The 20,213-nt window shown below is 41.7% G+C and overlaps 1 protein-coding gene across 2 annotated transcripts in view; it reads right to left on the bottom strand.

Annotated features, from left to right (window-relative positions):
- Window positions 1–239: 239 nt before the first annotated feature.
- LOC106572952 (coiled-coil domain-containing protein 120) overlaps window positions 240–20,213 on the bottom strand; it is a 125,477-nt gene continuing 105,503 nt past the window's right edge. For both annotated transcript variants that reach the window (XM_045696556.1, XM_045696555.1), the window contains exons 8-10: window positions 16,930–17,010; window positions 15,244–16,230; window positions 240–6,185 (exon numbers count right to left, since the gene is read on the bottom strand). In XM_045696556.1, coding sequence (XP_045552512.1) covers window positions 6,083–6,185; window positions 15,244–16,230; window positions 16,930–17,010 — 1,171 coding nt within the window. In that variant the 3' untranslated portion in view covers window positions 240–6,082. The remainder of the gene's footprint in view (window positions 6,186–15,243; window positions 16,231–16,929; window positions 17,011–20,213) is intronic.

The following is a 20,213-nucleotide window of genomic DNA, read 5'->3' as shown; positions in this document are numbered from 1 at the left end:
TGTGGTACCCTTCCCCAGATCTGAGCCTCGACACAATCCTGTCTCTGAGTTCTACGGACAATTCCTTCGACCTCATGGCTTGGTTTTTGCTCTGACATGTACTGTCAACTGTGGGACCTTATATAGACAGGTGTGTGCCTTTCCAAATCATGTCCAATAAATGTAATTTACCACAGGTGGACTCCAATCAAGTTGTAGAAACATCTAAAGGATGATCAATGGAAAGAGGATGCACCTGAGCTCAATTTCGAGTCTCATAGCAAAGGGTCTGAATACTTATGTAAATAAGGTATTTTTGTTTTTATAAATTTGCAAACATTTCTAAAAACCTGTTTTTGCTTTGTCATTATGGAGGATTGTGTGTAGATTGATGAGGAAAAAATGTATTTAATCCATTTTAGAATAAGGCTGTAATGTAACAAAATGTGGAAAAAGTCAAGGGGTCTGAATACTTTACGAATGCACTGTATATTTTCCCTTTCTGTAATACACATGATTTCCAGTGTTCTATGTGGGACTCTCATCTGTTCTATGTGGGACTCTCATCTGTTCTATGTGGGACTCTCATCTGTTCTATGTGGGACTCTCATCTGTTCTATTTGTGACACTAGACTCAATGCTGTATGTTATGTAATCAACTTATATCTGATAATGTATCTGTGACATTGTGGGATTCTGTAGCCTCTGCGACGTTGTGACGTCTTCCCAGCCTCTCGTGTTTACAGAACATTTGGTATTGTTGTCTGATTAATATAGAAGCGCCTTCTTCAGAGAAAGCCCGTTAGAAAAAAGGTCTATGCTCCCATGCTGTTGTCACCCTGTTGCAAATTGTATCACGCTGTGGTCTCCCTGTTGCAAATTTGAGATTTGACATTGTCAACGACTGCTCATGTCTTTCAGCTGGAAACCCCCTATTACACATGTGTTGACGTTCACTGTTCAGTACCCATCACTGAGAAGAAGCTGGACCACATCACAGACCACATCACAGACGAATTCAACTGGACATCATCATCATCATTATAAAGAATAAACGTCATCACTGTTGATTTATACAGACAACTGTTGTGTGCCAGTGTCACATGTAACACAAACCACACGCTGTACGCTGCTCATATCACAGCTATTTGGTCAAGAAGTTGGAAGCATCACGTCATAAGAAGTTCTACTGAAAAAACTCTGAATCTTTCACAGTAATAATCCATAGAATTTTTTTCAAGAGAAGTGCAATTTGAAAAAAAAAAAAAAAAATTGTGCTCAACTACAGTAGGGACATGTACAGAATTAAACAACTACTCCCATTGATAATTTAACCTGAGGGAAATATTGGTGTTTGCTTTGTCAAAATAAATAGTTTAAATTGCTTGTTGTTGTCATGCAGCTTGGTTGTAAATACAAAATGGAGGAAGCAGAAAAGCTATTTTTAGTTATTCTGGAGACAAGCATGGCAGCATTTGGGCAAAGAGGAATAAAGAGAATAAAATTCAGCCTAGCCTGGAGATCCAGACTGAATTCAACTCCGTTTCACATGAAGTGATCCAGACTGAATTCAGATCCGTTTCACATGAAGTGATCCAGACTGAATTCAGATCCGTTTCACATGAAGTGATCCAGACTGAATTCAGATCCGTTTCACATGAAGTGATCCAGACTGAATTCAGATCCGTTTCACATGAAGTGATCCAGTCTGGATTTAGATGCTAGATGCAACTGGTGTATGTCACAATACCATATTTATTTTAAATTTGTTTTACCTGAATGGGGTGCACTCTTAAGTCCTTGAACAAAGATTGATTGCTTTAGTAGCTACTGTATAGCACAATACCTCTTTTAGAAAAGTGTCTAGGCATAGGTGAGAATACAGCATGGAAAGCAATATTGAATATTTTCAGGAAAATACTCAACAGAAATGTATGTATTGCTGTCTATGGGTAATGGGAATGTTGAACGGGTAGCCTAGCCTGGTACCAGATCTGTTTATGATTTTGCCCACTTGTCATTGGCTGAACATGAAAATGTTTGGCATGACAATTCCATTAGGAGTTGGCAGGAGAGCAGAATCAGACTGGCTCCCAGGCTAAACAGACTGGCTCCCAGGCTAAACAGACTGGCTCCCAGGCTAAACAGACTGGCTGCCAGGCTACAGTGACTTGATTTATACCTGACTGCATTAGAAGTATGATGGACAAGGACTTAAACAGGAAAAAGTCAAGAAGACAGCATAGATTTGATGTTATGGATGAAGGTATATATACCAGTAATACTTATCATAGATTTGATGCTATGGATGAAGGTAGATATACCAGTAATACTTTTCATAGATTTGATGCTATGGATGAAGGTAGATATACCAGTAATACTTATCCATTCCAGTGTTTTGGTCTGAGGATGGTCAATACCTGATTTCATATTTAATCTGTCTGGTCTCATGGTTCAATTCATCTCAAATCATCTCAAATCATCTCAAATCATCTGAATTCATCTGAATGCATCTGAATTCATGGAAAACTACGCAGTACAAAAACATAATAGAATGTTTTCAGTAATGACCCCATGTTGTTATATTTTCTCATTCTGATCACAAATCCCATTCCCCTCATACCTCTCCACTACAACAGCAGGAAGTATGGGACAAAGAAATGATTGTGTAACTCAAAAGTACATTTCTTTTTTTTTTTTTTTTTTTTTTTAAATCTGAGTTTTTTCCCCCCAGTTGTTTTAACAACTCATTGAGTTTCAAAAGAACAGGACATTAATTTGTAACCCTCTTTTAACATTTAATAGTAATTTGTGATTGAGCAGACATATGCAGTTGTTTACCACATTGCCTTTAAAAGGTGCATAGTCGAATCTGAGCTGTTGGTTGCATGGCTTTATACGGGGCAGCAGGTATCCTAGCAAGTAGGAGCGTTGGACCAGTTAACCCGAAAGGTCGCTGGTTTCGAATATCCGAGCCAAATAGATGAAAAATATGTCGATGTGCCTGTTAAGCAAGGCACTTCAACCTAATCGCTCCTGTAAAATTGCTCTGGATAAGAGAGTCTGCTAAATGACTAACGTTTTTAAATGAGGTTATCCTCATTTACCCAAGTGTCTCTATCCTGCTGCTCATCATAGATAAGAATATCGTGCTTGTTTTATTTAGTGGAACATCCGGATCACAACTTATTTGGTTGGGGTTAAAGTTCTGCTTAGTTGAGAAGAGAAACAGGTGATCTATGACGTTCTCATCGTCTGTAGGCTGGGCTCGGTGGGCCGTGGAGAAAATAGAAGCACACTTTGGTGCCACCTATTGGGACACTAGTGTAAGCAGCAGTCTGAAACAACACACACCCGCTTCGTGTTTGACATGGAGCCAAAGGGATAACATGACTCTTATTTGTCCTGATTATGTGAAGCATCCTACAATGGACCTGTGGTAGCTGGTATTGTGTCCAGCCTGGTCTCATAGACTAGACGTAATATAGTAAATGTAAATCTGAGGACACTCAAATGAGTATGATATGTAATGTTTGGTATGGTTTACATAAGATAGAAAGTAAAAGGATCGGACCCTTTTTTTCCCCCAATTTTCTCCTAAAATGACATACCCAAATCTAACTGCCTGTAGCTCAGGACCTGAAGCAAGGATAAGCATATTCTTGATACCATTTGAAAGGAAACACTTTGAAGTTTGTGGACATGTGAAATTAATGTAGGAGAATATAACACATTAGATCTGGTCAAAGATAATACAAAGAAAAAAAACATGAATTTTTTGTTTTTTTGTTCCATCATCTTTGAAACGCAAGATTCCAGGTTTGGCGTAATTTAGATGTTGACCACTAGATGGCAGCAGTGTATGTGCAAAGTTTTAGACTGATTCAATGAACCATTGCATTTCTGTTCAAAATGTTGTCTCAAGACTGACCAAATGTGCCTAATTGGTTTACTAATACATTTTCAAGTTCATAATTGTGAACTCTCCTCAAACAATAGCATGGTATTATTTTACTGTAATAGATACTGTAAATTGGACAGTGCAGTTAGATTAACAAGAATTTAAGCTTTCTGCCAATATCAGATATGTCTATGTCCTGGGAAATGTTCTTGTTACTTACAACCTCATGCTAATCGCATTAGCCTACGTTAGCTCAACCATCCCGCGGGAGGGGGACACGATCCTGTAGAGGATTTAAGGCAAAATCGAATGTAGGGTTGTTGGTCGGGGTGGATGAGTGGACGTATAACACGAACGTCTAGCAAAACGAAAGTTTTAGCATTTTAGCAACTACTTAGCATGTTAGCTAACCCTTTACCTAACCTTAACCCTTTAACTTAACTCCTAACCCCTAGCCTAGCTAACGTTAGCCACCTAGCTAATGTTTCCCATAACAAATTGGAATTCGCTTTGCAAATTCGTAATATATATTGTACGAATTGCAATTCGTAACATATCATACGAAAATGGATGACGGACATCAAAAATGTATACATATCATACGAAACTTAGCATGTCATACTAATTGGAGTGTCCTCGATTTACTATGTTACGTCTACCCCTGAGTCCAGGTTGTTGTGTGTTATTGAGAGAGCAGTGTGCTAGTGGGAGCTGGTATTGTCTTATTGTTTATTGTGGACAAAACAACTGACTAAACCTCATCGCTAACATAAAAGCCCCCCCCCCCCCCCTTTCGTTTTTGTCTGTCTGACATAGAAATATGATTATAGACTGCAGATCCTTCTGTAGACTGCAGATCAATCAGTGTATTTGAGTTAACATAGACGTCTCTTTTCCATTTCCTAAATCAACCCGATTCGTAGTACTGTAGGGTCTGTGTGACAAGATATGGGTGTGCTTTCTGTTTGGTTAGCTGTGTGTGTATTTATCTATTTGTTGTCCCTACTAAGACCTGGAATTGTATGTGGGATGATGATGATGATGATGATGAAGATGGTTCACTTAGAGAAATTCAGTATTTTTGTAACAGGTGAGGAACATGTAACACTGTTCATGACCCGTGTTCCATTTCAACTTATTTTTTACCTGGATTAGTTGTATAAACTACTGTACAGTAATGTTCAGCTGGCCTATATTTCTACCAGAGACTGATTGAAGTGCTAGACTCTTTCAAGCACCTTTTCATTGATCTTCAGAGGCAATGCATGATCCGACTTTGATGATGCAATGCAAAGAAAAGCTCCCTTAGGGGGGGAATCCCCCCCGAACCCCCCCCCCCCCCAATAAAAACAACGGCTTCTCTTTTGAGTTCTAGAAGAATGTCACATTCTTCTATCATTCTCTCCCAAAAATGTGCAGAAAAAAATACAAATATTGTGTAAATAAATGTTCTTCATATTTTCCTTTTTGTATGGAGGTCCATGAAGTTTCTCTACAATACGACTGTGTATCATTCAGTCAGTAACATGTCTGTTTGTTGTTGTTGTTAGACCAGTGTATCCTGGGAAGGCAGGTCACCTCTGTTTGTTGTTAGACCAGTGTATCCTGGGTAGGCAGGTCACCTCTGTTTGTTGTTAGACCAGTGTATCCTGGGTAGGCAGGTCACCTCTGTTTGTTGTTAGACCAGTGTATCCTGGGAAGGCAGGTCACCTCTGTTTGTTGTTAGACCAGTGTATCCTGGGTAGGCAGGTCACCTCTGTTTGTTGTTAGACCAGTGTATCCTGGGTAGGCAGGTCACCTCTGTTTGTTGTTAGACCAGTGTATCCTGGGTAGGCAGGTAACCTCTGTTTGTTGTTAGACCAGTGTATCCTGGGTAGGCAGGTAACCTCTGTTTGTTGTTAGACCAGTGTATCCTGGGTAGGCAGGTCACCTCTGTTTGTTGTTAGACCAGTGTATCCTGGGTAGGCAGGTCACCTCTGTTGTTGTTAGACCAGTGTATCCTGGGAAGGCAGGTCACCTCTGTTGTTGTTAGACCAGTGTATCCTGGGAAGGCAGGTCACCTCTGTTTGTTGTTAGACCAGTGTATCCTGGGAAGGCAGGTCACCTCAGTTGTTGTTAGACCAGTGTATCCTGGGTAGGCAGGTCACCTCTGTTGTTGTTAGACCAGTGTATCCTGGGAAGGCAGGTCACCTCTGTTTGTTGTTAGACCAGTGTACCCGGGGTAGGCTGATCACCTCTGTCAGTGCTGGGTTCTTTCAGGGTCAGCTCCTGCATCTGGGATGGGAAGGACTCCTGATACAGAGACCTGAGAGAGAGAGAGAGAGAGAGAGAGAGAGAGTTTCAAATCTCAATGTCACGTGCAAAAGTACAGTGAAAAGCCTTTCAGCTCTATACCCAACAATGAACTAATCAATATCAATGTAGCACTAAACATAACAATGTTGAACAACAATACACAATAAATAAATACAAAGAAGAACACAAGAAAGTAAGATTACTGTATACAGGGTCAGCATACTGTATACAGGGTCAGCATACTGTATACAGGGTCAGCATACTATATACAGGGTGAGCATACTGTATACAGGGTCAGCATACTGTATACAGGGTGAGCATACTATATACAGGGTGAGCATACTGTATACAGGGTCAGCATACTATATACAGGGTGAGCATACTGTATACAGGGTCAGCATACTGTATACAGGGTCAGCATACTGTATACAGGGTCAGCATACTATATACAGGGTCAGCATACTGTATACAGGGTCAGCATACTGTATACAGGGTCAGCATACTGTATACAGGGTCAGCATACTGTATACAGGGTCAGCATACTATATACAGGGTCAGCATACTGTATACAGGGTCAGCATACTATATACAGGGTCAGCATACTGTATACAGGGTCAGCATACTATATACAGGGTCAGCATACTGTATACAGGGTCAGCATACTGTATACAGGGTCAGCATACTGTATACAGGGTCAGCATACTGTATACAGGGTCAGCATACTGTATACAGGGTCAGCATACTGTATACAGGGTCAGCATACTGTATACAGGGTCAGCATACTGTATACAGGGTCAGCATACTATATACAGGGTCAGCATACTGTATACAGGGTGAGCATACTATATACAGGGTCAGCATACTATATACAGGGTCAGCATACTGTATACAGGGTCAGCATACTGTATACAGGGTCAGCATACTATATACAGGGTCAGCATACTGTATACAGGGTCAGCATACTGTATACAGGGTCAGCATACTGTATACAGGGTCAGCATACTGTATACAGGGTGAGCATACTATATACAGGGTCAGCATACTATATACAGGGTGAGCATACTATATATAGGGTCAGCATACTATATACAGGGTCAGCATACTATATACAGGGTCAGCATACTATATACAGGGTCAGCATACTGTATACAGGGTGAGCATACTATATACAGGGCCAGCATACTATATACAGGGTCAGAATACTATATACAGGGTGAGAATACTATATACAGGGTCAGCATACTATATACAGGGTGAGCATACTATATACAGGGCCAGCATACTATATACAGGGTCAGAATACTATATACAGGGTGAGAATACTATATACAGGGTCAGCATACTATATACAGGGTCAGCATACTATATACATGGTCAGCATACTGTATACAGGGTCAGCATACTATATACAGGGTCAGCATACTGTATACAGGGTCAGCATACTGTATACAGGGTCAGCATACTGTATACAGGGTCAGCATACTGTATACAGGGTGAGCATACTATATACAGGGTCAGCATACTATATACAGGGTGAGCATACTATATATAGGGTCAGCATACTATATACAGGGTCAGCATACTATATACAGGGTCAGCATACTATATACAGGGTCAGCATACTGTATACAGGGTGAGCATACTATATACAGGGCCAGCATACTATATACAGGGTCAGAATACTATATACAGGGTGAGAATACTATATACAGGGTCAGCATACTATATACAGGGTGAGCATACTATATACAGGGCCAGCATACTATATACAGGGTCAGAATACTATATACAGGGTGAGAATACTATATACAGGGTCAGCATACTATATACAGGGTCAGCATACTATATACATGGTCAGCATACTGTATACAGGGTCAGCATACTATATACAGGGTCAGCATACTATATACAGGGTCAGCATACTATATACAGGGTCAGCATACCATATACAGGGTCAGCATACTGTATACAGGGTCAGAATACTATATACAGGGTCAGCATACTATATACAGGGTCAGCATACTATATACAGAGTGAGCATACTGTATACAGGGTCAGCATACTATATACAGGGTCAGCATACTATATACAGAGTGAGCATACTGTATACAGGGTCAGCATACTATATACAGGGTCAGCATACTACATACAGGGTCAGCATACTATATACAGGGTCAGCATACTACATACAGGGTCAGCATACTATATACAGGGTCAGCATACTATATACAGGGTCAGCATACTATATACTATATACAGAGTCAGCATACTATATACAGGGTCAGCATACTATATACAGGGTCAGCATACTATATACTATATACAGGGTCAGCATACTACATAATACTCTACACAATACACTACACAATACAGTACTCTAAACAATACACTACACAATACAATACACTACACAATACACTACACTACATAATACATAATATCCTACAGTACATAATATACTACATAAAACAATACATAATAGACTACACAATACACTACACTACATAATACACTACACAATACAATACATAATATCCTACACTACATAATACAATATATAATACACTACACAATACACTACACTACATAATACACTACACAATACATTACACTACATAAAACAATACATAATACAATACATAATACACTACACAATACATTACACTACATAAAACAATAAATAATACAATACATATTACACTACACAATACACTACATAATACACTACACTACATAAAACAATACATAATACAATACATAATACACTACATAATACACTACACAATATAATACATAAAACAAGACATAATACACACTACATAATACACTACACAATACACTACATAATACACTACACTACATAAAACAAGACATAATACAACACATAATACACTACACAATATAATACATAAAACCATACATAATACACACTACATAATACACGACACAATATAATACACAACATAATACATAACACTAGACAATACATAATACAATACATAATACACTATATAATACAATACATAAAACAATATATAACTCTACATAAAACAATACATAATACACACTACATAATACACGACACAATATAATACACTACATAATACATAACACTAGACAATACATAATACAATACATAATACACTATATAATACAATACATAAAACAATATATAACTCTACATAAAACAATACATAATACACACTACATAATACACGACACAATATAATACACAACATAATACATAACACTAGACAATACATAATACAATACATAATACAATACATAATACACTATATAACTCTACATAAAACAATACATAATACACTACACAATACATAATACAATACATAATACACTACATAATACAATACATAAGACTACACTACATAATACACTGCACTACATCACATAATACACTACATAATACACTACATAATACACTACACAATACACTACATAATAAAATGCATAATACACTACACTAGATAGTACACTACACAATACACTACACAATATAATACACTACATAATACATAAAACAATACATAATACACTACACTACATAATACAATACACTACATAATACAATACACTACATAACACTACATAATACATAACATAATACCCTACATAATACAATACATAATACACTACACTACATAATACACCACACTACATAATACACTACATAATACATAATACACTACACAACACAATACACTACACTACATAATACATAATACAATACATAACACTACATAATACACTGCATAATATATAAACATGTCCGTGTCTCTTCACAGTCCCCGTCGTGCCGTAAAGGTGTTATTTTGCTAGCTTGAGTTATGTGGGGTGACATAGAGTTCCATGTAGTCATGGCTCTATTTAATACTGTGTTTCCCAGCCTCTGTTCTGGACCTGGGGACTGTGAAGAGACCTCTGGTGGAATGTCTCGTGTGATACCCATGAGTTTCCAAACGGTGTGCCAACTGCTTGAGCAGACAGTTCGATACTTTCAACACATCAACACCTCGCACAAAGACAAATAGTGATGCAGTCAATCTCTCCTCAACTTTGAGCCAGGAGAGATGAACATGCGTACCACTGACACTCGCCATCCATGTACACCGAAGTGCAATATGTGGTGCTCTGTTCTGGACCAACTGCAATTTTCCTATGTCCTTCTTTGTCGCACATGACAACACAACTGGGCAGTGGTACAGGTTTTAAATGTTACTGTCGTAGCTGACGTGTATATATACGTACGGTTGAGTCATCGGCGTACGAAGACGCACAGCTTTATTCAAGGTCAGTGGAAGGTCATTAGTAAAAACAGAAAACAATATTGGTCCCAACTGGCTGCCCTGCGGTACACCACACTCAACCAAATTTGCATTAGAGAGGATTCCATTAAAGAAAACCCTATTTAAGATAAATAACTATCTAAGGCAGAGGATGGAAATACAAAATAAATCAAATGTTTTTTTTTCTTCCAGCAATAGGTTATGATCAAAGATATGAAAAGCTGCACTGAAATGTAACAAAAACGGCTCACAATCTTATCATCAATTACTTTTAGCCAATCATCAGTCATTTGTGTCAGTGCAGTACATGTTGACTGCCTCTATAAGCAAAAAAAGAAAAGTCCGTTGTTAATTTGTTTTTTTCCAAAAGTTTGCTAAGCACCAAGCTGATTGGTCGGCTGTTTGAACCATTAAAGGGTGTTTTGCTATTCTTGGGTAGCGGAATGACTTCAGCAATTTACCATCCAGGTTGTCGGTACAAGGTGGCTTGTTCTTACTTGTCCCTTTGGCTCATCCCTCTCAGCCATACAGTTTTTCAATTCATCCTCTATCCATGGAGATTTGGAAGTTATAACAGTCCGTTTCTTGATGGGTGCACGCACATCAGTAACCGGAAGAAGCAATTTCATAAATGCTTCAAAGTGTGTTGTCAAGTTGTTCCTCATTAAACACCACAGACCAGCAAATATTCTTTACATCAACAACATATGAATCATTACAAAACTTATTGTATGACCTCTTATACACTATATTAGGCCCAGCCTTTGGAACTTTGGTTTTCCTACATATGGCTACTATATTATGATCACTACATCTGATGGATGTGGATACGGCTTTAGAGCAGATTTTCTGCAGCATTAGTAAACATGTGGTCAATACACGTGGATGATTTAGTTCCTGTTCTACTTGTAAATACCCTGGCAGGTTGACTGATAACCTGAACATGGTTGCAGGCATTGGTTACAGTTTGAAGCTTCTTTTTTTGGTGTGAACAGCTGGTTGGACAACCAGTCGATAGTTAGGTCACCCAGAAAATATTCTTCTCTGTTCATATGACATACATCCTCGAGCATTTCACACATATAGTCCAAATACAGACTTTTAGCACTTGGAGGTCTATAGCAACCTATCTAGTTCCTGTATATTCTAGAACCATGTATAGATACTACTACATCATCAAAGGAATTATCAAATATGTTTCTGAGACGGACAGAATATGAATGTTTTTAAGTGTTAGTAAGTTGTCAATTTCATGAACTTTGTTTCTCAGGCTACATATTTTAATATGGGTTATTTTTTTGTCCTTTTCTGGATTGCTTGTTTGTTGTTTTTAGTGCTATTCTGAGAGGCTGATCCGAGGTAAACATGCCAGTGACATTTACATTTGAGCCAATGGTACCGAGTAGGCTTCTTCCTAAGTAGGATAGTTTCAGTGGAAACAGTGGAATTCAATTCTATGGGTATATGATTATTGCTGACAATACCCTTGGTGCTAACAGACAAAGGAACATAGATTAAGGTTTATTACATTGACTGCACTTCTATTTCATCGGGATGTAATACGATATAATAAAATTTCCATGTCCTTTGTTGTCTTATTATGAGAGGAGGACTGGAGCACTACCAAACCCACACCGTCAGTCTCTTAAGCAGTTCGCTATGTTGATGGAGATAATTCTGCAACCCCTGTGGTTAGGGTGAATCCAGTCTCTTTGTCACGACTTCCGCCGAAGTCGGCTTCTCTCCTTGTTCGGGCGGCGTTTTGCGGTCGACGTCACCGGCTTTCTAGCCATCGCCGCTCCATTTTTCATGTATCCATTTGTTTTGTCTTGTTTCCTGCACACCTGGTTTTCATTCCCCAATCAATCTACATGTATTTATTCCTCTGATCCCCATCATGTCTTTGTGAAAGATTGTTTGTGTTACGTGTTTATTGTTGACGCGCCAGACTGGTTTGTTTTTTCCGAAACATAATTCTTGTGACTGTTTTACGCGTTTTGCCTCAATAAAGTGTGCGCCTGTTTACAAATCTCTGCTCTCCTGCACCTGACTTCGCTACCAGTACGCACATACCTGACAGAATCTTTCACCTACCATGGAGTCAGCAGGAGCAGGTACCCCGGTCAGAGGAGTCGAGGAGCGCGTCCAGAAACACGCGGCAATGCTACCAGTACGGACACACCGGACACTCTTAAGCAGTTTTCTGGAGATATATCTGGAACCCCTGCGACTTGGGTGAATCCAGTCTCTTTTAAAGAGTGTCGGTTGCTCCCACAGCAAGTCAAAATTGTCACAAAAGGAGACATTCCTGTCTTTGCAAAAGTTTCTTCAGGAAACTCGTTTAGGGCAGCGAGGCAACTGTAATGTTCCAAATCCCTTCAATAACACGGCAGGGGACCAGAGATGATTATTTTCTTCCCTTCTGCCAACAAGGATGTTCAAGAGAATGTTGAAGTCTTTCTTCAGTTCCTCGTCGTAACCGCTAACTGTAACTGTACTGTTTTAACAGAAATCCAGAGCACAAACTTGCGGTCCCAGCTGAAAAAAAGCTGGGACCGCGGAATCCGTAGCTATCAGAACTTCAACTTTGATTACAAAACTATTTCATAAAATACAAAAAGGTCAACTCAGATAGTCCGTCTAGCCATTGTGTTAGCTATTTAGCAGTCTTATGGTTTGGGGATAGAAACTGTTCAGGAGCCTGTTGGTGTCAGACTTGTTGCTCCGGTACCGCCTGCCGTGCGGAAGCAGAGAGAACAGTCTATGTCTTGAGTGGTTGGAGTCTTAAATGATTTTACGGGTCTTGTTGTATTCCTTCCTTTCACACCGCCTGATATAGAAGTCCTGGATGGCAGGGTGCTCGGCCCCAGTGATGTACTGGGCTATCCGCACCACCCTCTGTAGCACCATGCCATCGAGGGCGGTGCTGTTGCCATACCAAGCAGTGATGCAGCCAGTCAAGATGTTCTCAATGGTGCAGCTGTAGAAGTTTTTGAGGATTTGAGGGCCCATGCCAAATCTTTTCGACTTCTTCACAACTGTGTATGTGTGTGTGAGTGGACCATTTTAAGTCCTTAGTGATTTGGACACCGAGGAACTTGAAGGTCTCGACCCGTTCCACTGCAACCCCGTCGATGTGGATGGGGGCGAGCTTGCCCCTCCGTTTCCTGTAGTCCACGATCAGCTCCTTAGTCTTACTGACGTTGAGGGAGAGGTTGTTGTCCTGGCACCACACTGCCTCCTCCCTGTAGGCTGTCTCATCGTTGCTGATGATAAGGACCAACCACCATTTGGTCGTCAGCAAACTTGATGATGGTGTTGGGAGTGGTGCGTGGCCAGCCAGTCGTGGGTGAACAGGGAGTACAAGAGGGGACTAAGCACGCATCCCTGAGGGCCCCCCCCCCCCCCGTGTCGAGGGTCAGCATGGCGGATGTGTTGTTACCTACCCTCACCACCTGGGGGCGGCCCGTCAGGAAGTCCAGGATCCAGTTGCAGAGGGAGGTGTTTAGTCCCAGGGTCCTTAGCTTAGTGATGAGCTTGGAGGGGACAATGGTGTTAAATGCTGAGCTGTAGTCAATGAACAGCATTCTCACATAGTTATTCCTCTTATCTAGCGTGAGTGAGGGCAGTGTGGAGTGGCAATTGAGATTGTGTCGTCTGTGGATCTGTTGGTGCGGTATGCAAACTGGAGTGGGTCTAGAGTGTCTGGGATGATGGAGTTGATGCTCTGAGAACACGCGCTGGAATACCATCTGGCCCCGGAGAGCGAGATCCCCCCCATGTCCTCTGGGTCGGTGAGGGCCCGTCACTCACAGTACGGTGTTGTTATTGTCGAAGCGCGCATGAAATACATTGAGATCGTCTGGCAGAGAGGCATCGTTGGGCAGATCACGGCTTCCTTTTGTAATCCGTAATGGACTGTAACCTCTGACCTCTGCGTCGCAGCCTGTGTAATATGAAACCCACCTTGTTCCTATATTGTCCTTTTGCTCGTTTGATGACTCTGCGGAGGTCGTAGCGGGACTTCTGGTACTTGTTCCTGTCCTCAGCCTTAGCCTCAGGGTACTTCCTGTTTGAACTTCTGCTTGTAAACAGGAAGCATGAGTATATAGTCAGGATCTGATTTGTCGAATGGTGCACGAGGGAGGGCCTTGTATGCTTTCTCGTGGGTAGGGGTAACAGTGGTCTAAGACTTTACTGCCCCTAGTGGTGAAGGAGACGTGTTGATGGTAGTTGGGCATCACGTGTCTTAATGACGCAGAATTAAAATCGCCGGTGACAAGAAAGGCAGCAGCCTCCGGATGTACGTTTTCCTGCTTGTTTATAGCCTTGTACATTTGCTAGCTTGTTATATTTCTTGTCCTGAGGTGGGATTGTATACAAAAGTCACGCTAACAGCTGAAAACTCTCCCGGGAATGTAGAGCATTTGACCATCAGGTACTCCAAGACGGGTGAACAATGGGTCGAGTCAGCACACTATTTGTTGTTGACGAAGAGGCAAAACCCTCGCCCTCTCATTTCCCCGACCGCCCTGTCCGCTCGGTGAATGGAAGAGAGAGCGAGATAAATAAAGGAAATGAAAACCCTAATAATAATAATAAAATGTTAAATGACAATAATATTTATGACTTACTATTGTAATAAAGTGCCTCTGGCAGCAAACGGAGGACGACAACAGAGAGACAGAACATTAGAGCGTACACACTGACTTTACGACAACCACTCAGACATAGCATACTGTACACACCAACCACACCTACCTGCCATGTAGTGGATGCCCGTGGAAGGTCTGTGACTGTGGTAGCTGGCAGGGAGGGTAGTCTCTGTCTCGGTCTCCCTGGTAGATCTGGGGCTGGTGTGGGAGCTGCTGAGGGTGTGACCCGTGCAGGGAGTTCGTGGTACGCCTCCTGGGGGACCCCCTGTTGTCCTGCACCTGTACCTTCCCCCCAACTGCCACTCCACCCAGACTGTTCCTCAGGTACCAGTCCCTCAGGCCCTCCAGAGCCAGGGCCTTGTGCAGGCTGCGGACGGGGTCGTCTGGGGTGACGGAGTCAGAGTACTGGGGTGTTCTGAGCTGGTGGTTGTGATTGAGACCGGGTCCTGATCCAGACCCATGCTGGTGCTGTTGGGACTCAACCCCAGAACCCTGGTGGGGGTACAGGGCAGCTGTGGAGGTCCCGGTCGAGGAGGAGGAGGAAGAGGTGGGAGGAAGAGGATGGTCAGAAGAGGAGGAGGTGTAAGAGGAGAAGTGGAGCACCTCCTGCTGGTGGTGCTGGAGAGGGATGAATGGACCACAGGACTTGGTACGGGTTACTTTGACCCGGCGTGGCTCCCCAAGTTTCCCCCGGAGCATCAGGGGGCTGGAGTAAGCTGGCGGGCCCCCAGAGACGTGCTGGGGCCCTGGGAGATGTCCCTGCGGGTGAGGGTAGCCGTTGAAGTGGGAAGGAGGAGGTACAGGGACAGAGGAAGGGAACTTTCCATTGCCATGGACCTGTTGGACCTGTCTCTGCTGCTGCTGCTGCTGCTTCCCCCACACATAGTCCATCAGGATATCACTGTAACCTCCGCCTCCTCCGCCTCCTCCTCCTCCTCCTCCTCCTCCTCCCTGCTCATAGGACCCCGACGGGGGGCCAGAGGAGGGGCCAGGGGAGGGGCCGCCGACCTGAGACTGATGAGGAACCACCTGGGTCACCTCTGGATTGTCTGACCATTGCTTGGTAGTAGTAGTCACTGTGGATATAGCTGACCTGGAAAAGGAAAGAGATAAAAATTTTTTTTTAATGTATTTAAACCACTGAAGAAGAAAAACAGGGAGGAGGAGAAGGAGGAGGAAGAGAACAAGAAGATGAGGAAGAAGAAGAATGAATTTCTGAGATTCAGACTTCTAGCTCCAGCGTGTGGAGCTATATAGCAGCTCACCTGATGTGGTTTAGGGTTAGTTTTATAGATTAAGGACTTTTATTTAATCAGATCTGCTTAAGCTGACACCCGCAAAGCGGATGTGTTAAGAGTTGTCAAATCCACAAGTGGCTCCCGTCATTATACCTAAAGTGGGCATTGCCATTGGCTGCACGGAGTCACAGTAACAGAAATCCCACGCAGATGTAATCTACACCTCGATTAGGCTGATAGAAATCCTCAATATTTAGTTGAATGATTTTTTTCAATTTGAGCATAATTATTTCTAAATAGCCTACACTTTCTTGCTCGCGAACTTCTAACTTGAGTGGGGCGGGTGTGGCTTCGCGTGGCAATGATCACAAGAGCCGATTATTTGACGGCTCCAATACAGTCCCACCTCAGACACATCTGCTATGCTGGGTATCTGCTGTCACCGGTTAACGCTTCATCTGATTGAATCTAGGCCTAAGACTTCAGCTCACCTGATGTGGTTGTGGACACCTGTCGGTTTAGGATTAGTTGTACAGATTAAGACTTCAGCTCACCTGATGTGGTTGTGGACACCTGTTGGTCCGTTCCGAGCGAGGAGGGGCGTGGTAGGTACACTCCTCCCTTCCATATTGCTTCTGGGAAGAGTAACACACACACACACACACACACACACACACACACACACACACACACACATACACACACACACACACACAGCAAGAGTCTGCATTAGGACTACATCATACCACAGTCTCAAGACAGGACATATCTTGGAAGTTAGAATGTATGAAACTGGGCCATAGATTCTATAGGAGACAACATGGCTCTTCCTGGTTAGAATGTATGAAACTGGGCCATAGATTCTATAGGAGACAACATGGCTCTTCCTGGTTAGAATGTATGAAACTGGGCCATAGATTCTGTAGGAGACAACATGGCTCTTCCTGGTTAGAATGTATGAAACTGGGCCATAGATTATGTAGGAGACAACATGGCTCTTCCTGGTTAGAATGTATGAAACTGGGCCATAGATTCTATAGGAGACAACATGGCTCTTCCTGGTTAGAATGTATGAAACTGGGCCATAGATTCTGTAGGAGACAACATGGCTCTTCCTGGTTAGAATGTATGAAACTGGGCCATAGATTCTGTAGGAGACAACATGGCTCTTCCTGGTTAGAATGTATGAAACTGGGCCATAGATTCTGTAGGAGACAACATGGCTCTTCCTGGTTAGAATGTATGAAACTGGGCCATAGATTCTGTAGGAGACAACATGGCTCTTCCTGGTTAGAATGTATGAAACTGGGCCATAGATTATGTAGGAGACAACATGGCTCTTCCTGGTTAGAATGTATGAAACTGGGCCATAGATTATGTAGGAGACAACATGGCTCTTCCTGGTTAGAATGTATGAAACTGGGCCATAGATTCTGTAGGAGACAACATGGCTCTTCCTGGTTAGAATGTATGAAACTGGGCCATAGATTATGTAGGAGACAACATGGCTCTTCCTGGTTAGAATGTATGAAACTGGGCCATAGATTCTGTAGGAGACAACATGGCTCTTCCTGGTTAGAATGTATGAAACTGGGCCATAGATTCTGTAGGAGACAACATGGCTCTTCCTGGTTAGAATGTATGAAACTGGGCCATAGATTCTGTAGGAGACAACATGGCTCTTCCTGGTTAGAATGTATGAAACTGGGCCATAGATTATGTAGGAGACAACATGGCTCTTCCTGGTTAGAATGTATGAAACTGGGCCATAGATTCTGTAGGAGACAACATGGCTCTTCCTGGTTAGAATGTATGAAACTGGGCCATAGATTCTGTAGGAGACAACATGGCTCTTCCTGGTTAGAATGTATGAAACTGGGCCATAGATTATGTAGGAGACAACATGGCTCTTCCTGGTTAGAATGTATGAAACTGGGCCATAGATTCTGTAGGAGACAACATCGCTCTTCCTGGGTATCAGTGGTTTACGGGAACTTTTGAAGAAGAAAGAAGACCCATTATACACTGAGTGGACAAAATATTAGGAACACCTGCTCTTTCCATGACAAAGTGACCAGGTGAATCCAGAAACTAGGATATGCATATAATTTGGATAGAAAACACTCTAAAGTTTCTAAAACTGTTTGAATGGTGTCTGTGAGTATAACAGAACTCATATGGCAGGCCAAAACCTGAGAAGATTCCATACAGGAAGTGCCCTGTCTGACAATTTGTTGTCCTTCTGTTGCATCTCTATCGACATTACAGCATCTGTGCTGTAACATGACACTTTCTAAGGCTTCCATTGGCTCTCTAAAGCCGCCAGAAAGTGGAATGGGGTGTCTGCTGTCTCTGGGCAAAGTACAGCAGCTCTGTTTGTGAGTGGTTAGCCTGGGGACAGTGAGACTGGAGATGCGCAGTCACAAATTTTTTTTCTTTCAGCCTTTGAATGAATACAACGTTGCCCGGTTGGAATACTATCGCTATTTTATGAGAAAAATAGCATAAAAATGTATTTTAAACAGCGTTTGACATGCTTCTAAGTACGGTAATGAAATATTTAGAAATTTTTTGGCACGAAATGCGCTCGCGCGTCACCCTTCGGATAGTGACCTGAACGCACGAACAAAACGGAACTATTTGGATATAACTATGGATTATTTGGAACCAAAACAACCTTTGTTGTTGAAGTAGAAGTCCTGGGAGTGCATTCTGACGAAGAACAGCAAAGGTAATCCAATTTTTCTAATAGTAATTCTGAGTTTAGTGAGCCCCAAACTTGGTGGGTGTCAAATTAGCTAGCCTGTGATGGCCGAGCTATGTACTCAGAATATTGCAAAATGTGCTTTCGCCGAAAAGGTATTTTGAAATCGGACATAGCGATTGCATAAAGGAGTTCTGTATCTATAATTCTTAAAATAATTGTTATGTATTTTGTGAACGTTAATCACCAGTAATTTAGTAAATTCACCGTAAGTTTTCGGTGGGTATGCTAGTTCTGAACATCACATGCTAATGTAAAAAGCTGTTTTTTGATATAAATATGAACTTGATTGAACAAAACATGCATGTATTGTATAACATACCGTAAATTCCGGACTATAAGCCGCAACTTTTTTCCCAGCTTTGAACCTCGCGGCTTAAACAATGACGCGGCTAATATATGGATTTTTCCCGCTTTCAATTTGTTTTTCTCCAAAAAAACACATTCTGTGATGTGCTCAGTTTTTTGGCGGCATGAAGCTTTCATTAGACCAATGAAATTGCCGAACGGGTTAAGGTCAAACAACCTTTTTGTTTACTGTTTAGATTAAATCGAGCGCTCTCAAACTTCCCATCATTCTGATTACGGTAGTCATTTTGTCACCCTCATCATGGCAAAGACACTGAGAAATGCATATGACGCAGCTTTCAAGTTGAAGGCGATTGATCTGGCTGTTGGAAAAGGAAATAGAGCTGCTGCACGGGAGCTTGGTCTTAATGAGTCGATGATAAGACGTTGGAAACAGCAGCGTGAGGAATTGACTCAGTTCAAAAAGACAACTAAAGCTTACTGCAAATGTTTTATTTTTTGTTACAAGCCGTGTTTCGTTAAAGCCTATTTATTTTTGTTACAAGCCGTGTTTCGTTAAAGCCTGTGTAAAGTTCATTTGTTTCAATGTACCGGTAGGCACCTGCGGCTTATAGACATGTGCGGCTTATTTATGTTCAAAATAATATATATTTTTTAAATTCAGTGGGTGCGGCTTATATTCAGGTGCGCTTAATAGTCCGGAAATTACGGTAATGTCCTAGGAGTGTAATCTGATGAAGATCATCAAAGGTTAGTGCTGCATTT

Source organism: Salmo salar, chromosome ssa15 (assembly GCF_905237065.1).
Source record: "Salmo salar chromosome ssa15, Ssal_v3.1, whole genome shotgun sequence".
Lineage (NCBI taxonomy): Eukaryota > Metazoa > Chordata > Actinopteri > Salmoniformes > Salmonidae > Salmo > Salmo salar.
Note: the sequence above shows the minus strand (reverse complement) of the source record. Positions and strands in the feature narration are given on the sequence as shown.